This window comes from Aplysia californica, unplaced genomic scaffold (genome assembly GCF_000002075.1).
Source record: "Aplysia californica isolate F4 #8 unplaced genomic scaffold, AplCal3.0 scaffold00456, whole genome shotgun sequence".
Lineage (NCBI taxonomy): Eukaryota > Metazoa > Mollusca > Gastropoda > Aplysiida > Aplysiidae > Aplysia > Aplysia californica.
The window spans coordinates 332,438-349,375 of NW_004797726.1; the positions used below are offsets into that span (position 1 = coordinate 332,438).

General features: G+C 42.8%; 1 protein-coding gene across 1 annotated transcript in view; it reads right to left on the bottom strand.

The window, feature by feature from the left end:
• Window positions 1–389: 389 nt before the first annotated feature.
• LOC101858957 overlaps window positions 390–16,938 on the bottom strand; it is a gene marked incomplete at its 3' end in the record, with an annotated part of 18,633 nt that continues 2,084 nt past the window's right edge. Inside the window, 2 exon segments of the mRNA XM_013086338.2 lie at window positions 390–550; window positions 11,556–15,210. Of these exon segments, the coding sequence (XP_012941792.1) occupies window positions 390–550; window positions 11,556–14,892 (3,498 nt within the window).

A 16,938-nucleotide genomic window follows, 5' to 3' on the forward strand; every position in this document is an offset into this window, starting at 1 on the left:
TCTTGAAATAGATTTACGCGATGAAATGCGCGCTGTACTATAGAATTAAACGTTGCGTAAGCTATGCTCTACGCAGCAATATAATTTGTTTGGCAAACAGTACGTTATACGTTATAAATTATAGGTGCCATATTGGTCGAGTTCAGCGCATTTTCGGGGAATTTTCCAGCATTTCTTCGGAAACAAAAATGCCCCTCATTTGAAGCCAAACAGCTTTTGATAGAAAAAGTAGAATACAGAAACCATTATGTGCTCGGTGCCTTTACATATCTACACAAAAACCTCAAATTTGCTCAAACGAACGCTCGGATTCAACGAAATTGAAGGCCAGGCCCGACGACTTCGTTGAATCCGAGTTCCACTGTATAACCTCTTTGGAAGTGACTCACCTCGTCGTACGTGAGGTAGACGTCCACACTGGGCAGACGGTTGCGAGGTTGGCCTACGTAGAAGAGGTACTGCAGTCGCCAGCGATAATGGTGTGCGGCAGCCAGGAGAATCAGAGTAGAAGCAAAGACAACAGTGAGCACCACCATCGCTAGGAACACATCTGGAGATTAAGTAGGTCATTGCATGTGAGTGTTTTATGCTCCCATCGACACAGATTCGTGACACGATGCGCAGGAATCAGGCGCCCGTCATTTTTCTTCTTTTTTGGTTTTTTTTTTCTTGATTGAGTAGGTGTTTTACGACACTATCGACTCAATTTTGGTCATGTAAGTGCCAACTGCAACAGATCTAGAATCATGTCACGTTTTATTAAGAGTTTTTCGGCGCTCGCAACTGCACAAGGTTAAATCATCATGTTAAAAGGACGGACAGACATTTATACAATTTTTTGTAAATATGGTGTGAAGACCCTTATTTGCATTGGTATTTACAATATTAATTTCAGTGTATGTATATACACTGACAACGACAACGATACATTTCTATATCCTATCAAAAATTTCTATTTCTTTAAGCAAATTTAAGATTTTTTTCGGACTAACGATGTCAAAAAGAGTTTTGACATCCCTACATTTGAAGTATTTTATACGTATATGGTTGAAGTCGACACGTTCTGTCAGGATATGCCGAACTGTAAAATACGTGTTGCACCCCACGCAAAAAGGAGCTTCCTCTCCTTCGAGTAAATGTTTGTGCGTGAGATACGTGTGTCCTATTTTTAATCTTGTGTAAATAACATTCTGTCTTCGTAGGCGAGACACGGGTTTCCTGGGCGTGAGTATCGGTTGAATGTAATGGAGTTTGTAGTGTTTTGTTGGTTCCAAATTTGGGACCAGGAGGATGTGATGTGTTCTTTTACATTCGATCTCATGTCAGAGAAAGGGATTTTACTATTTTTGTTTTCAGGTAGTTTTAGAGATTCTTTGGCAAATTGGTCAACGGCTTCGTTGCCATCAATGCCTACATGGCTTGGAAGCCAAGCTATTGTAACAGTTTTTCCAGATTGATGTAAAAAATGCAGTTTAATTATAAATTCTGTTGTCGGAGATGTCAGAGCGCTCTAAAGATTTTAGGCAAGAGAGAGAGTCTGAAAGGATTAGGAAAGTAGACTTGGTTGATTTATCTATAATATTTAGGGCCATTTCAAGATCTGTAGCCTCAGCAGTGTAGATTGAGGCTTCTGGGTTGAGTTTCCTTAAACTTAAGCTGAGTGGTGATGCAAGGGCAGCAGCTCCTACTGAGGAGTCTTTTTTGGATTCGTCTGTAAAAAGTTTCTCTGCTTCAGGGTATCTGTTTATTAGCTGTTTGTATGAGTTCAGGTGTGTGGTTTTGTCTGTAGACTTTTTGTTGTGTTTTTCAAGACTTGTATCCATGTTTGGTTTGGTTAAATGCCATGTAAGTATGCTGGACATGGCAAAGGGCTCGATTATGCCCTTAGAAAAATCAACGTCTTGGAGATCGTTCTGGATTCTTATTCCGAAATGGCTTACTTTATTTCCTAAGGAGGAGTTTTTAGATCTTCGGAAAGGCCAAAGACACATTTGTTGGCTGGGTTTTGGGGTACTTAGCTAAGTTTCAAAGCGTACTGCAAAGAGAGTTCTTTTCCTCTAAGTTCTAAAGATGGTTCGTGAGCTTCTGCCTGTAAACTTTCTACAGGTGAAGTACGGAAAGCGCCTCGGGCAAGGCGAAGGCCTTGGTTCGGAACTGGGTCTACAATTTTAAGGTAAGACTTTCTAACTGATCCGGAAAACAGGACTGGTATAGTCCAGCCTGGAACGAACAAGGGAGCGGTAAACTTGATGAAGTATTTCAGTATCCCCTCCCCATTCGGGATCGGATAATACTTTTAAGGCGTTGAGAACACTCTGACACCTCGTCTGTAGGTCTTTCAAGAGAGTGTGGTTGGAAAGAAAGTTTGTTGTCGAAGATAACGCTCAGGAAATGAGCTTGTTTTTTATCAGGAATTTTCTCCCCAACCAAAGATAGGTCTGGTTGTCGCACACACTTGTGCGACAGACAAAAATGGACACAGTTCGTTTTTGTCGTAAAAATTTAAATCCGTGCCCGTTTGCCCAAACTTTCAGTTTATGGAGTTGAAGCTGAAGCTGACGTTCAATGTGATATATTTTTAAATTTAATTTGTAGCAGATCAGGAAGTCGTCAATGTAAAGTGAGCAGTCAATATTGTTTTGAAGGCTTTTTGTGACGGAATTGATTTTGATTTAAAAAGGAATGGGTGATAAGATGCTGCCCTGGGGGACGCCTTCTTGTTGGGTGTGTACATTTGAGAGGGTGGAAACTTCTTTTACTTGAAATAATCGATCTTTCAAAAGGTTTCGTATAAATTCAGGAAGATTTCCGCGTAAGCCCAAGTCATGCAGGTCTTTCAAAATATCATGTTTCCATGTGGTGTCAAAGGCTTTTTCTAAGTAGAAAAAAATAACCACAAGGTACTCTTTCCGAATGAAAGCTTCCGGAATGAAAGTTTCAAGTCGGACGAGATGGTCAATAGTAGAGCGATTTTTGCGTAAAACCGCATTGGAAATTGGATAAAGAGTTTGAGGTTTCGAGAAACCACATCAGACGTTTGTTAGTAAGTTTTTCAATAAGTTTGCAGAAACAGTTTGTTAGTGCTATGGGACAGTAGTTTGGTGGGTTAGAGTGATCTTTTCCTGGTTTTGGGATTGGTATAACAGTAGCAAGACGCCAATTGTTCGGAAATAGTTGAGAATGCCAGAGATTATTGTAAATGTCAAGGAGTAATAGGAGTGTTTCGTCTGGGAGATGTTTGATGATTTCGTTGTGTATTTGATCAGGGCCTGGAGCTGTGTTTGATAGCTCTGCAATGTTACATTTTAGTTCACCCAGAGAAAAGCTACAATAATAGTTTTCTTCATTTGAAGAGGTAAAGTCAACAGTTGTCTTTTCACTTTTTTGAATTCCAGGTTTAGTGTTGGGTAGAAGAATTTCCGGAAAGGGTTGATGCCATACAGTCAGTTACTGTTTTTTCTGTCTCTGCGAAGGAGTTATTTGGTTTTAAGATGTGTTTGAATGTGTCTATTTTGGTATCTTTTAATTTCTTTATCATCTTCCAGACTTTGTACATTGGTGTGTTGTTTATTTTAGAGACATAATTGCGAAATATATTTTTTGGCCGTTCTGATTATTCTGCGTGCTTGGGCTCGTGCAATTTTGAAATTCGTGAGGTGTTCGTTTGTTTTAGAGTTGACGAACTTCCTAAGAGCTGAATTTTTGGCCGCAACAGCTTTTTGGCAGTCTTCAGTGAACCAGCATTTATTTTTTCGGGGTTTGTTGGACAATTTTGGTATGTGCCTTTATACGATTTCTAGAAGGGTTTCATGAAATTGATAAAAACTTTGTTTTTGAGGTGGGTTGAGTCTCTGGGGGCATTCCATGTGAAACTTATCCCAGTCCGCTCTTTTAAGATTGAAACAGTCAGGGATAGGAGTTCGGTGTGGAATGTCTTGAATTAGGCTGGTGGGGTAGTGGTCCGATCCGTGTGGGTCGTCCAGGACCAACCACTGAAAGTCTGGAATTAGATCTGGATCACATAGGGTTAAATCTATGTATGAAAAGTTTAAGTTATTTGAATTTTTAATTTGTTGGGGAATTGTCGTTAAAAATACTAGTATTGGTTTTTGTTAAGAAAGCTTCTATGATTTTACCTTTAGTGTCAGTTGGTTCATTTCCCCTAAGAGGGCTATGGGAATTTAAATCTCCTAACATGATGAAGAGTTGTGGGAGCTGTTCTCTGAGGTTTATTAGTTCTCTTAAAGATAGAAAATAATTTGGAGGGATGTATGTTGAAAAGATAGATATAGGACGGTGTAGGGTGACTCTGACCGCGACTGCCTGAAGTGTTGTGTTTATGTGTATTTGTCTGTGTAGTGTTTGGTAATTTATTAAAATGGAGTTGCCCCCAGAGGCGATTTGGTTGTTGGTATATATTTGGCTGTAAATTTGATAGTCTTTTTAATGTGAATGTGTGTGTGTTGGCAATTTAGTTTCTTGTAGACAGATAACATTTGGGGGGTGTGTTGTCAAAAGATGGGAGAGTTCTGATAGGTTTGCACGCAAACCGCGAATGTTCCACTAAAGAACAGCCATTTTTGTTTATTTTAAGGGCACGGGTTCAATACATTTCTTTTTTGTTGTAGGTGACCGTTGTCTCGTTTTGTAAGGCTACGGTCACGGTGGACAGCAGCTTTTTTTAAGGGGAGTGTGGAGGGGGAGGAGGACCAGAGTCCCGGATGCGGGTAGAGGAGGAGGTGGTTGTGCGGGGAGTAGGTGGAGGGGCTTTGTTGGATGAAGGGCGATGGGATGGAGTTGATGAGGGTGGGGAAGATGAAGATATAGCTGGCGGTGGGGATGAAGATGAGCATGGTGAGGATGAGGATGGGGGTCAGGATGAGGGTGGTAGTGAGGGTGATGTAGGTGAGGGTGAAGATGGTGGTGAGGATGAGGAACGTTGTGAGGATGAAGGTGGAGATGGTGAGTGTGGTGGGGGTGAAGATGAAGATGAGTGAGATTTGGAGGGGATGAGTGGAGTGAGAGCTCCATGTCCTCCTCCTGGTTTTCGTGGCGCTTTTGGGGGTTTAGATGTCTGTTGTTGGACACACTTGGTGTTTTGACGTTTTGCTTGGGATTTTTTTTTTTTGTGGGGGGGGTTCATTGTCAGCTGTCTTGGGGCCTGCCTCGGCAGCTTCTGCGTATGTCTTCTGTGTTGCCTCTAATCCCATCGGGAAGACGGCTGCCTTAGCCTGGGCAAAGGTGCCTCCGAACTTCGCTCAGTGGGTGAGGATGGCCTTTTCTTGTGAATACTTGGGACAGTCCTTTGAATATTATTATGCTGGGTATCCTCCCTGCTGGCAATTTGGGCACCGAGGAACTGACATGCAGGATTCGTTGGAGTGACCCTCCTTACCACAGCGAGGGCAAACAGCATTTCGCCGGCATTTTAATTTAGTGTGTCCGAACAGTTGGCAGATAAAACAACGCATCGGGTTTGGAATATAGGGCCTTACTTCTAGTTCCAAGTATTCTATTGTCAATTTGGTAGGAGGTCTTGGACAGTCGAAAGACAATATCCAAGTGTTGGTGCGGATATCTTTCCCATTTCGCCGCACTATGACACGACGAGCGTGGCTGACGCCTTTCCAGTTCTCGCACTATTTCTCAACACTTACAGGGATGCCGCCAAATGACGTACATTTCCGTAACTGTACGGAATCGGCCACGTTGGCAACTTCCACCAAGAGGTCGTCAGACCCCTAGTGGGAGACTTTCTTTGGTCTGGGGATGCCACAGGCTCTAATAGCTTTACCAATGGCAAAGACGCTTAAAAAGATGTTACTTTTTAGACAGGTCAGCTGAGGGGATCCCCAAATAAGGCGACAATCCTCGTGTTGTCAGTTTAGGCAGGTCCCAAATGCTTATAGTATAATCTTCTCTTAATCGTTTTCTTTTGCCCTGGTCAGGATTCACATCTGCTCCTCCTGACAGGGACTTGCTGGGAATTGGGGTAGGGGGAGAAATATTTTTATGATCCATAAGTTTTTCGTTTATATTCATCTCCAGGGCTCCCCACCCGCCACCGAGTCCAACAAGGGGACACCGCTCGGAAGTCCATAGCTGGTGTCAGGGCTACCCTGGAGGTACACTCCCAATCAGATCGCAAGAAATCTCGCCTTCCAACCAAGATTGGGAAAAATCTACGAACCGGTCGCAACCGACTGAGTGCAGTAGGCCACTACACTCGCCCGTCTAGACCGAATCCAGGGCCAAAGTGGCGTGTTGTTGAGGGAAACCACACCTCAGCCACCAGGGTCCCCTTCTCCGGTCGTACGGGTCGCACCCCACGGTCAACAGGGTGCCTCGCGTTGCGGGGATTTGGGGGTCCTTTTTTGCTTGACCGGACCTTCGGTTGACAGATCGGAAAGAAAGATAGATGGACAGAAGACACTGCAAGAGCTGACAGAAGATGCCACCCTCACGTCAGAGAGCTAGTGACGTACGAGTGGCATTCCACCAAGGGGGGGGGGGGGTTACACCCCCTGTTGATGAGACAGCCAACTTTTTATTCTATTCCCCGGTCATCTCAGGGAAGGACGGAAGAAGAAGGAAGAAAGACGACAGAAGACAGGCAATACACCTAAGCAAATGTCGCCCATGTGCAATTGAGCGTAGATGTTCATGGGTGACAAATCACCAGTGAAGGGGTCGAACCTCCTGCTGGCGGAGCAGTGGGTCTATTTATATCCCCCCTACCCACGGGGGGTGTCAATTTTGGGGCATATGGAGTTACTGGTATCACCTTAAAGTCTGTTCATTTGCCTTGCTTTTTATGGAAAAAGTACCAGTGCAATGTATATCTCGAATAGAAGTCCAGATGTATGGAACTGAAAGAGTTGGGGGTCGTTTGGTGTCAAAGGTAAAATTAGCGAGAAAATGGTTGCCGAGGTTTTGTAAAACCCAAAGCTGTAGTCTCATAGGAGACTGCTAATTCTTCATTTTTTGTGCCTATGATCAACGTTTTCCAGTTAAAAACTACACAGATGTGTGTCTATCAATGGCCATAAAAGGTGTTGAAATAGATTAATTAATTAATTGAATAATTAATTATACATTAAAAATAATAATAGTTAAAAATATCACAGCAGTTAGAACTATTTCCAATGCTGCCATTTCATTATTTTCACGAGAGCCCAATTTCACCACGATGCCTCACATTTAGATCATTTAAAAGGCGAGCTGCTTCGCGGAGATATCCGATACATTCTTCTTTCTCAGGATTCGATATTAAGTCTTCTGTGTGCAACATCAAGAGCCAGATCACTACACCATAAAAGCTGGTTGTGCGGCGAACGGAATCGAGTCATCGTCGGTCGCCTGATAAAACCGTGAATTCCACAAATTTTCGAAAATCGTTTTTTTGGTGCATATTTTTATAGTGCTCTGTGAGATACATGTCCCTGTAAAACAATTGATCAATTATCTCAACTCAAACGTGTAATCTGACGTAATAAGAAAATCGTGAATAAACACCGTGCCCTATACGTTCTTATACTATCTCTGACCGTCTAGACCGTGCCCTATACGTTCTTATACTATCTCTGACCGTCTAGACCGTGCCCTATACGTTCTTATACTATCTCTGACCGTCTACACCGTGCCCCAAAAGTCGCCTGAAGAAACCGTGAATCCCACACCAGTGTGGAATTCACGATCTCATCAGACGGTTTATGACTCGAAGGGCTGACCGTTGGCGCCGTGAACGCCTCTTTAGACCATTAAAATAAGGGCGACTGCGTTGAGCAAACACAATGGTCGGTCAGTATTCACGGTTTACAGGCCAAAGAGTATATTTTATGATGTCGACTGAATGCGTTTCGCAGGAAAACTTCTCTGTCACATGATTAAACTGTATGTTTCCTAGAAGCTGGTATTGTTTCACAACCACTGCCACATTCGAATGTATAATGTGTGTGGCCTTTTGGTAGTAGGCTGTACAATTTGATCTTCTTGTTTTTAATTATTTTTTAAATTGACGTAGTTAAGTATAAAGTACAAGTATATTTTCGTTTTGTATCACAATCCAAACTTGTTTGACATTAAAAGCTCACTGATTTGACATCCGTGATAGTGAACGAGAAAAGGAATTTTGCAAAGTCGAGCAATGTGAACCACTGTGGACATCAAAGAGAGCTGCAGAAAAACCAGCACGGAAATAATAGAAGAACCAGGCCTCCATGAAAAAAACCGTCTCATTCAAAGTACACGATGCGTTGGAGCTGGTCAAATGTGCTTTTTTAACCTCCGAGAGAGAGAGAGAGAGAGAGAGAGAGAGAGAGAGAGAGAGAGAGAGAGAGAGAGAGAGAGAGAGAGATGACAGCAATAAGCAATGCAAATCAAGAGATAGGACTATTAAAAAAGCAACTAGAGAATTGAAACCTATATGTGATTGCTCAACCGAATTATTGACTACTCACTATTATAAGACAAAGCGGGAATATTATAACCATCCTTGTCCTTGTTTGGACTTTACGTGGGAGGGGGGGGGGGGACTGAAAGACCTATGTAAAAGACCTATGTGAACGGTCTTCTCACCACGAAAAAGTGCAATTTAAGTAAATGCAATACACCAAGCTGAAAGACGTTTATTATCTGAAACAGAGTGACCAAAAGATCAAAGTGTGCAGGATGTTGATATCTATGACCGGGCTCATTTGTTCTAGAAGAGCCCAGGCTAGTTTCATCATCGCCTGGCTCACCCCGTACGGACAATCACTTTCCAATATTCCCTGCCCTGGGCTATATTCTTCATACTATGTTTCAAAATTCTGTCCACTTTTCTGTTCATCATTCTCTGTGACTTTTCTACAGGTTCCACATGACCTTCCCTTGGTCGTTTAACCTGTGGACTCCAAGTTAAAACTTTCTTTGTTATGTAGCTGCCTGGTTTCCAAATGAATATGCTCAGTCAAATCCATCTCCACTGCTTTCTTCTGTCTAAAGATGTTCTGCTTAATACTTCCTCATTGGTGACTCTGTCTGTCCATCTGATCCTGAGAAACTTCCTCGGGCACTTGTTGATGACAACCTGGATCCTCCAGCACTTTGTAGAGAGTGCTTTAGAAGAGCCCTATCTAGCTGCATCACCAAACAATCCACAAGGGGCGTGCAAGTCAAGGATTTTCTGTTCACATCTGTGGACATGCTTCCGAAGGTTCCTTCCCACTATTGCCAGCAAAGCTCTGGAAAACTGAATCTTGATACATGATTCTGTCATCTGTCGGAGATTCATTGGTTTTGCGAAACAGCTTTCACAGGTCAGGGACAATCTGCCTTGTATGTCAGACTACTCAAAATATGTGCTAGATGAAAAGGACATGTCAATCTATGAGCCAAAAAAGACCAATGTGAATTGTGCGTGAGTTTTGAGTTTTGACAACGTCAGCCAGACTAAGTGGGAATCTCACATGTCAGAAAAGAAAAGGACAAAGAAAGGGCACCCCATGGGTAGAACCTTTGCTCTTGGGCAAGAAGACGTTGCGATGATTTGCATGAATCTTCAGGATGTACTTTTGGCACTGTCTATCAATTCCTCCAGCTCTTGTTTCAAAAGCATGCACATAATCTTCAATGCAACCTCGTACGATGCCATCTATTACTTATGACAAAAGGCACGAGGTAGTTTGATTGCAAATGATTTCACAAATTGTTTGATGGACTTTTTTCAACGTGCACAAATGCATGGACGATTATAACAATATATTATTATACAGCTACAGCTGTGTGTGAAGGGGAGGGGGATAACAGCACAAAATTGCATCTATTTATAATGCCGTGGGTGCCTTTTCCACTAAAACAAACACAGAAATTGAATACAAAATCTTATTAGAGATCACACTCAAATGCAAGTAGACAGTATGCACGGCGTCATTGAGCAGCGGCTTTAAATAAAACACACAAACATACAGCCTACTAGATTATGTTGCCATTTTCAGAACTGAATTTTTTATAATTTTATCAACGAAGACCGTATAAAGTGAAATTTGTGGACCGCATTTTCCTCCATGATTTTGCCAAAATTGCAGTCCACAAAACTGTCAGGTCGGGTAGACAAAAAGAAGTCCAAACTGTTAATGCAACAGGAAGCCTCCGCAATATACGTAAGGAGAAATCCTTTGCAAACTGAAATCTAACGAAGAGTGTAAGAGTCTTCTAAAGTCAAGAGACCAAAAAAAATTAGCCAACAGTTCTCCACCACTGTATCATTCTCCTTCTAAAATCGCAAAGAGCAATTTTCAGTATCTGAGAGACAAAGAGTAAGATCGTGAAAGATGATCATTCAGTCATTCACAGGGTATAGAAGTTTGATACAAATCAAGTTCTCAACCAATCCACCCCCCCCCCCCCCTCAGCCCAATAAAAAAGACATACATTTACACACAACTGGAAAAAGAAGAATAGAGAGAGAGAAAGCAGGCAAATGAAGGAGTATGATTTCATAAAATACATACAATATCCCATTCATGTAAGAATGATAGATGTTTATAATGGAATGGTAATGAATAGCTTTCTGTTTCTCTCAGTCTGTAATGTCATACTCAGTTCTAAATTGATTTTTCAAAATCTTTTGTATAACAGTATTCCGTGTTTTCATTTATTTTTAAACTTACAGAGCCTCTAATAAGAGAAAACACACTGCCTTATAACCGTGAATACAACATAACGTTTCATAAAGGCTACTGATAAAATCGTGAATTCCACACGGGTGTGGAATTCACGACCGCATCAGGCGAGATTCGAATATGAAAATCGAGAATCCCACACTTTTGCGAAACAATGACCATCTACGGTACAAAATGTACTACAGTATTATTTCTAAAAGGTAGTTGACTAGATTGATCCATTTAGTTTATGTCTTGAACGCCAAATGAAAGAGGAAATCAGTTTTTCCCTCTCCTGTAAAATTTGCTTCGTGAGGAATTCACGATTTCATCAGGCGGCCGACGTCATGTGACATGCACACTAATGGGAAGCTCACCCTAACCCCCCCACCCCCATCCCGCGCTTTCTTGATTTATCTTTTTGTAATTCCTTTTGCAGGATCTACAAAATATTGTCAGCTCCTTATGTCAAATCGACTTCGACTCTGGGGAGGGAATATAGCTCTCCATATATAAAACAAAGTTCAAACTACATGTGGAAAAATAGGAGAAAACAGAATGATATGACAATCAAATATCTCACCTGCACTTTTGAAGCGGTGAAAGCGCTATGCCTTTCATCGAAGGAGAGTGAATAAAGACAGATTTAAATGGGCTCTTCACGCAACCACAGTTACTCACATACTCACATAAACTACATAGAAGCTTGTGGGTGGTTGGCGGGTTCTCTTGTGTGGTTCGCTCCTTCTTTCGAATCAACCATCTATTGCCTTTTACCTCTCGTCCTTCTTTTTTTTTGTATGTTACCCTCTAGTAACACGTATAACCTATGGCCCTTATATGACCTATTTGTATTGTAAGTACCGTAAAATTTTTACTAACACGAAATAGAAGTTAGCTCTATTAACGTACCCTGTGAGCGACATCCGAGCTGTATCAAGGGAAGGTCGGCGCAGAAGTGCGGGAACTGTTTAGAACGGTGTCTGTGCCATGACCGCGGCATAGAACAGTTGAGCTCGCGAGGACTTACGAAGGCTTCAGGTTCGGAGCAGAGGAAGTGAAGGAATTCCAAGTACTGACAAGAGCAGCTCAACACTTGACCTCTGAAGTCAATTGAAAGACTAGTGGACGATTTCTGGTTATGTCTGGTGTGCCGTAATTGTTCAATGGAGGTGTCAGACAGTCCAGGGAGCACGTTACTTGAGAGATTCAACAGAAGTAAGTAGGAGGCATTGCTAAGGTCGACCTCAAACGTTGCCATGAAGTTCTGGGACATATCTATGTGTTTGAGATTTGTGTTCTTTGACAGAATTCCAGCCGGTAAAGAGCTTATCAGATTGGATCTCATTTCTAAGTTTTCAAGATTGGTCAAGTAGGAGAAAAATTGTCCTTCCTCGTCCAAACTGAGCGGATGCCCGAGACTGTTGTGATTTATAAGCAGTGTTGTTACAGCAGTAAGGCCGTAAAAGAACCGTAAGTTCACAAGGCGGCACAAATTATGAGAAAGATCAAGATACTGGAGATGGGGAAGGTTTAGCAAGGGACCTGCCCAACAAAAAGCCGAGTTGAATGAGTACTCCAAATGTTTCAACGAATTTGGACTTCCAATAGTGAGTTCTGGAATCCCGTACGGCAAGTGCATCTTGTTTGCCTTCAGCACTTCTAATTTCGGAGGAAAGGGGATGGTTGGGGCATTAGAAGATGCTCGTATTGCTTTTCTATTTCTTTTGAGACGTTTCAGGACCTTCTTGTGTTGAAATCCGTGATTTTCCTTTCCATCACTAGGAGATGGCTCTGACTCTTCGAAACTGTGATATGGGAAGACGGCTGTGTTGGTTTCAGATTGCATTTCTTGTTGGTAGGGCATATTATTATTATCAGCATGCAGACCTCTCAACGCTACAGTTATGTTAGGAAGGTGCGACGGGCTATACAATTTCACATTTTCTGGTATTCTTTTCATCTGGGTGTCATGGTACGGAGACATGGAATCTAGCTTCGGCTTTGGACAATGACAGCGAAAGGGATTACTATGTGCTACGTGAAAAGGAAAATTTAAATAATCAGGACACGTGTACTCGTCACTTACTGCTTTGGGGTACGTATTTTCGTGATACCAACTTCCTCCTAAACTGCTATTTTCGGCCCAACTGTTGAAGGTATCGTTACTGGACACATGAAAATTGACTTGTCGGCTTATATCTAACATTTTTAAATTCTTCATACAAACCAAAAATGGCACACTACCTGCTGATATCAAATAATTATCAGATAAATCTAATTCCTCAAGAAGAGGGGGTAAACACATAAACAACAACGGGTCTATGGCATATATTCGGTTTTTACTCAATTTTAGGCGTCTCAATGGTGTACTAATCAAATTATAAAATATCTTGCGAGATAAATAAAAAACATGTTCCATAGACGGTACGATACTGTTAACAATCAGTTCTGTAAGATTTGAGTTTGCAAGACCGACTGTGGCGTTGTAAACCCCATCCAACATGAGGTTATAGTTATTATCTAAGTGCAGAGAGACAATGTTTGGAACTGGTCTGAATAGTTCTGGCGGAATACTATCAATCCCACAGCCCCCCATTGCAATAGTTAATGGCGAAGTTGTTGAATTAAGGTGATCGAAAAGAGACGGTTTCACATTACCAAAAAAGCCTGAATCGTCCGAGAACAAGAGAGTATTTAGTTTATTTAGGAATTGAAACCCAGGACCGAACACAGCATCGGGCACACTGTCAAGGTGAAGTAGTCGAAGATTTCTTAAATTTGACAACGCTACACTAGGGTAATCATATACAACACCCATATTTCGATCATTTAAAGCCATTGCAGAAGAATCGTTAAAATTTTCTTCATAAACATCTTTCAGGCTATGACTTTGTGAGTAGTGCGAACGAAGAGGGTGATTGGCACTTGCCCCGGTTGATGTCGGTGTGCTTTGCTTCACGACTCCTAAACCGATGTCATGAGTGGAGCGTGCAGAGTCATTCCAAATATTCGTGTCACTGGGCTGGTACTTGAAGTCCTCGGGACTTGGTGGAAAGCCCGGGCCACCTTTATTTTTCTTATCGTGTTGTCGGGCTTTACTGTCTTTTAGCGAGAAATACAAATCTTCAATGCGATTATTTTGACGGATAAAAAGCTGTTCCAAAGTTGTAAGATCAGAAAAACACCCGTCTTCATACGTTCCATCGGTGTACGTCAACTCGTTAGAACTCAGATCCAAGACTTGGAGAGAATCAAGACCAATGAAAGTATCATTCACGAGCTTCTTAAGTCCGCAGTTGCTTAGTTTTAATTGCTTCAAGTTTGCTAAACCATAGAAATTTCCTGGCTGAAGCTGCATCTGTTTATTAGAAGACAGATCCAGAGTCACCAGATTGGTAAGCGCATGGAAAGGTGTAGACTTCATTTCAGATATGTTGTTCTCTGACATGATAAGAAGAGCCAAATTTCTTAAAGGACTGAAAGCACTATGTGGTAGTTCCGAGATGTTGTTTTTAGATAAGTCGAGAGTATTTAAATTCGGGGTTTGTCCAATACATTCTTGAGTCAGGTTGGATATTAAATTATCCCGGAGAATGACAGTGACAGCGGTGTCCGGGAGTAACGGGTAGGCTGTCAGGGCGATCCCAGTACAGTCCACCAGAGTGATCTCCCCGTCCGCTGTGCCATTGCAGAAACATCGAGGAGGGCAGCCGGACCAAACTGTACTGCGGCGCAGACCAACCTCATCGGAGTCTCTGGTCGCAAAAATTGGCGATTCTCTGTAGGGTTCCATGACCATTGTTTGGAGACCAGGGCTGTGGATAGATAACTTTTCTGACCAGCCAGGAGAACCGTGTGCGTCCGTTGTGACGTCAGTGAGGCCATGCCGACGTGCAGGTGACACACGAGTGACATCATTCTTACCGTCTGAAGAGGCACTGTATTCTTTCCCTTGATCCATTTCAAAATTCCAGTTTTTCTGGGAAAAGGCTTTCCTCGTGTGGTCAGAAAAGGCACCATCATTATCACTCATGAGGAACGTTTTTCCTCCGGGCTCATTTGAGGAAAAGGGTTGGATTGCTTCCGTTCTTTGTCGTTCTGTTTCAGGTACAAGGTCATGAAGTCTTGGGTTCATGGTCCGAGAAGGCAGCTTCGGTGATTGTCGCATGACAACGCACAGAATAATATCAGCAGCCATCAGAAGAACCAATGCAAGCTTCGCTACACTTCGAATCCACCTCGCCATGGTTTTCAACTCTCCCTGTCTCTCTGTCTCTGTCTCTGTCTCTCTCTCTCTCTCTCTCTCTCTCTCTCTCTCTCTCTCTTTCTCTCCCACTCATTAATGTACTCTTCTATCTCTCAAACCCACTAACTCTTTCAAATATTACACAACTTTCCTTTATCTTCACAAGGGATCAATAAGGAAATGAACGACGGAAAGCAAAAAATACAGGCATCAGCCAATGAAGTGTCAGAGTTCCGATTTCTTCCTTTTGTAGTTGATGATGTTCTCGCTTCTGACAGCCTTCAGCAACAGCAACATCCTGGAACTCCTTCTGATGCCCTTAAAAAAGGAAATGTAGTTACTAAGAATTAAAACTTCAGGAGAAGAAGATCATAATGATAATAACCAATGAAGGAGGAGGAGGAGGAGGATGAGGAGGAGGAGGAGGAGGAGGAGTAAAAGGAAGGGAGGAGGACGAGGAGGAGGAAAAGGAGAAGGATGAGGAGGAGTACGCGGATGAGAAAGAGGAGCTGGAGGAAGAGGATGAGGAGACATTTTTATATTTTTATCTTTCATAATGATAAAATACAGTTGTACTTTTTAGAAGTTCTTACGCCCCCATCGGCACAGTTTACATATGAGGCAGCGTGGTGAAATCAGGCGCTCGTAATAATGAAAGTGAAGGAATTGGTATTTTTCCGCAGGTTTGGAAATTTTTATCGAATATTTGTTTGTTTGTTTGTTGTTTTTTGTCTCAACACCTTCCACGACCATTGAAGAACACATTTCTGTGTGGATTGTACTGAAAAACGTCAATTAAAAGAACAAAAAATGTACATTTTCAGTTTCCAGTGACTCTCAGGCTATGGAAGTTACCAAAGTTTGGTGCCATTTTTTCGATAATTTTACATCTGAAACCAGGTGACCCTGACCTCCTTCAATTGCAAATACATGTATTTATAAAGCATAGATCTAGATGGGTATTTTTCACCAAAAGGAAGGCAAAAGAACAGGGATTAAGATGATACCAATAAACCCATACGCCCAAGAATTGACGAGCGCCTGATCCCTACCTCACAGAACCAACCCTGGCGGAGATGATGACGATGAGCCTTCTCGATACACAGTCTCCCCGCCGGACACTCTGGTAGACCTCGCCAACAAGACACAACACCCCGCACCAACGGCAAACGACACATCCAAGACGTTACCCTCCACCTCACCCGACGCCTCCCGCAGTATACACATCTCCAGCAGTACGACAGTGTCCACCACAACGCCTCCAACCTTGGATCCCCCCACAGTCCCCTGTCAACGTAAATCACATTCTCCAGCTCCACCCGTATATAGCGACTCACACACCCCACCTGTATCCCTCAGTGTGCTTCAACCACCTGCATGCCCTGCCCTGACACCCGCCCCTCCTCTCCAGACCTCAGTACCAGCCGCCTGCAACAAGTCTCCCGCACTCCCGTGGTTCCTGAAGCCTGCAATGTGGACCCCTTGATGCGTACACCCTGTGCTCTTTTAACCACTTCTTGTGTCACACACAATCTCATTACCAACAAAGGCCATCCTACCACGCCTCCACCTCACACCTCATTTCTACTCTGCCTGGCACCCCTCAACCTGTTTGCCCTTACCCCTTTTCTCCCACAACCGTACTCCCCTCTCAGCGCCTACCCACTCAGGACCCGTCCTTTTTACCTCACCCTACAACTATAGACAATGTCGTCAATCTCTCCTCTTTCCCCCTCACCTCGGCCCATAATATTAGTTTCCTATCCAAGGGCAACGGCTTCTGCCCCCCTAAAAAAAATTATAAATAAATATTTAAAAAATTACGACGTAACCACCCAAGCCGCAGCTCATCTTCTCCCCCTCTACACCTACTCACCCCTCCCTCTCAACTGAGATCAACATACTCCCTCCTCCCTCCCTTTTTCACCCACCAAGCACCTGAACCTATACGTTCTTATACTAACCGTTCTCTGACCGTCTAGACCTTAACTCTTTATCTGACCGCACTATTTAAAACCATGGCACTACAGTTTCCCCCTACCCCCC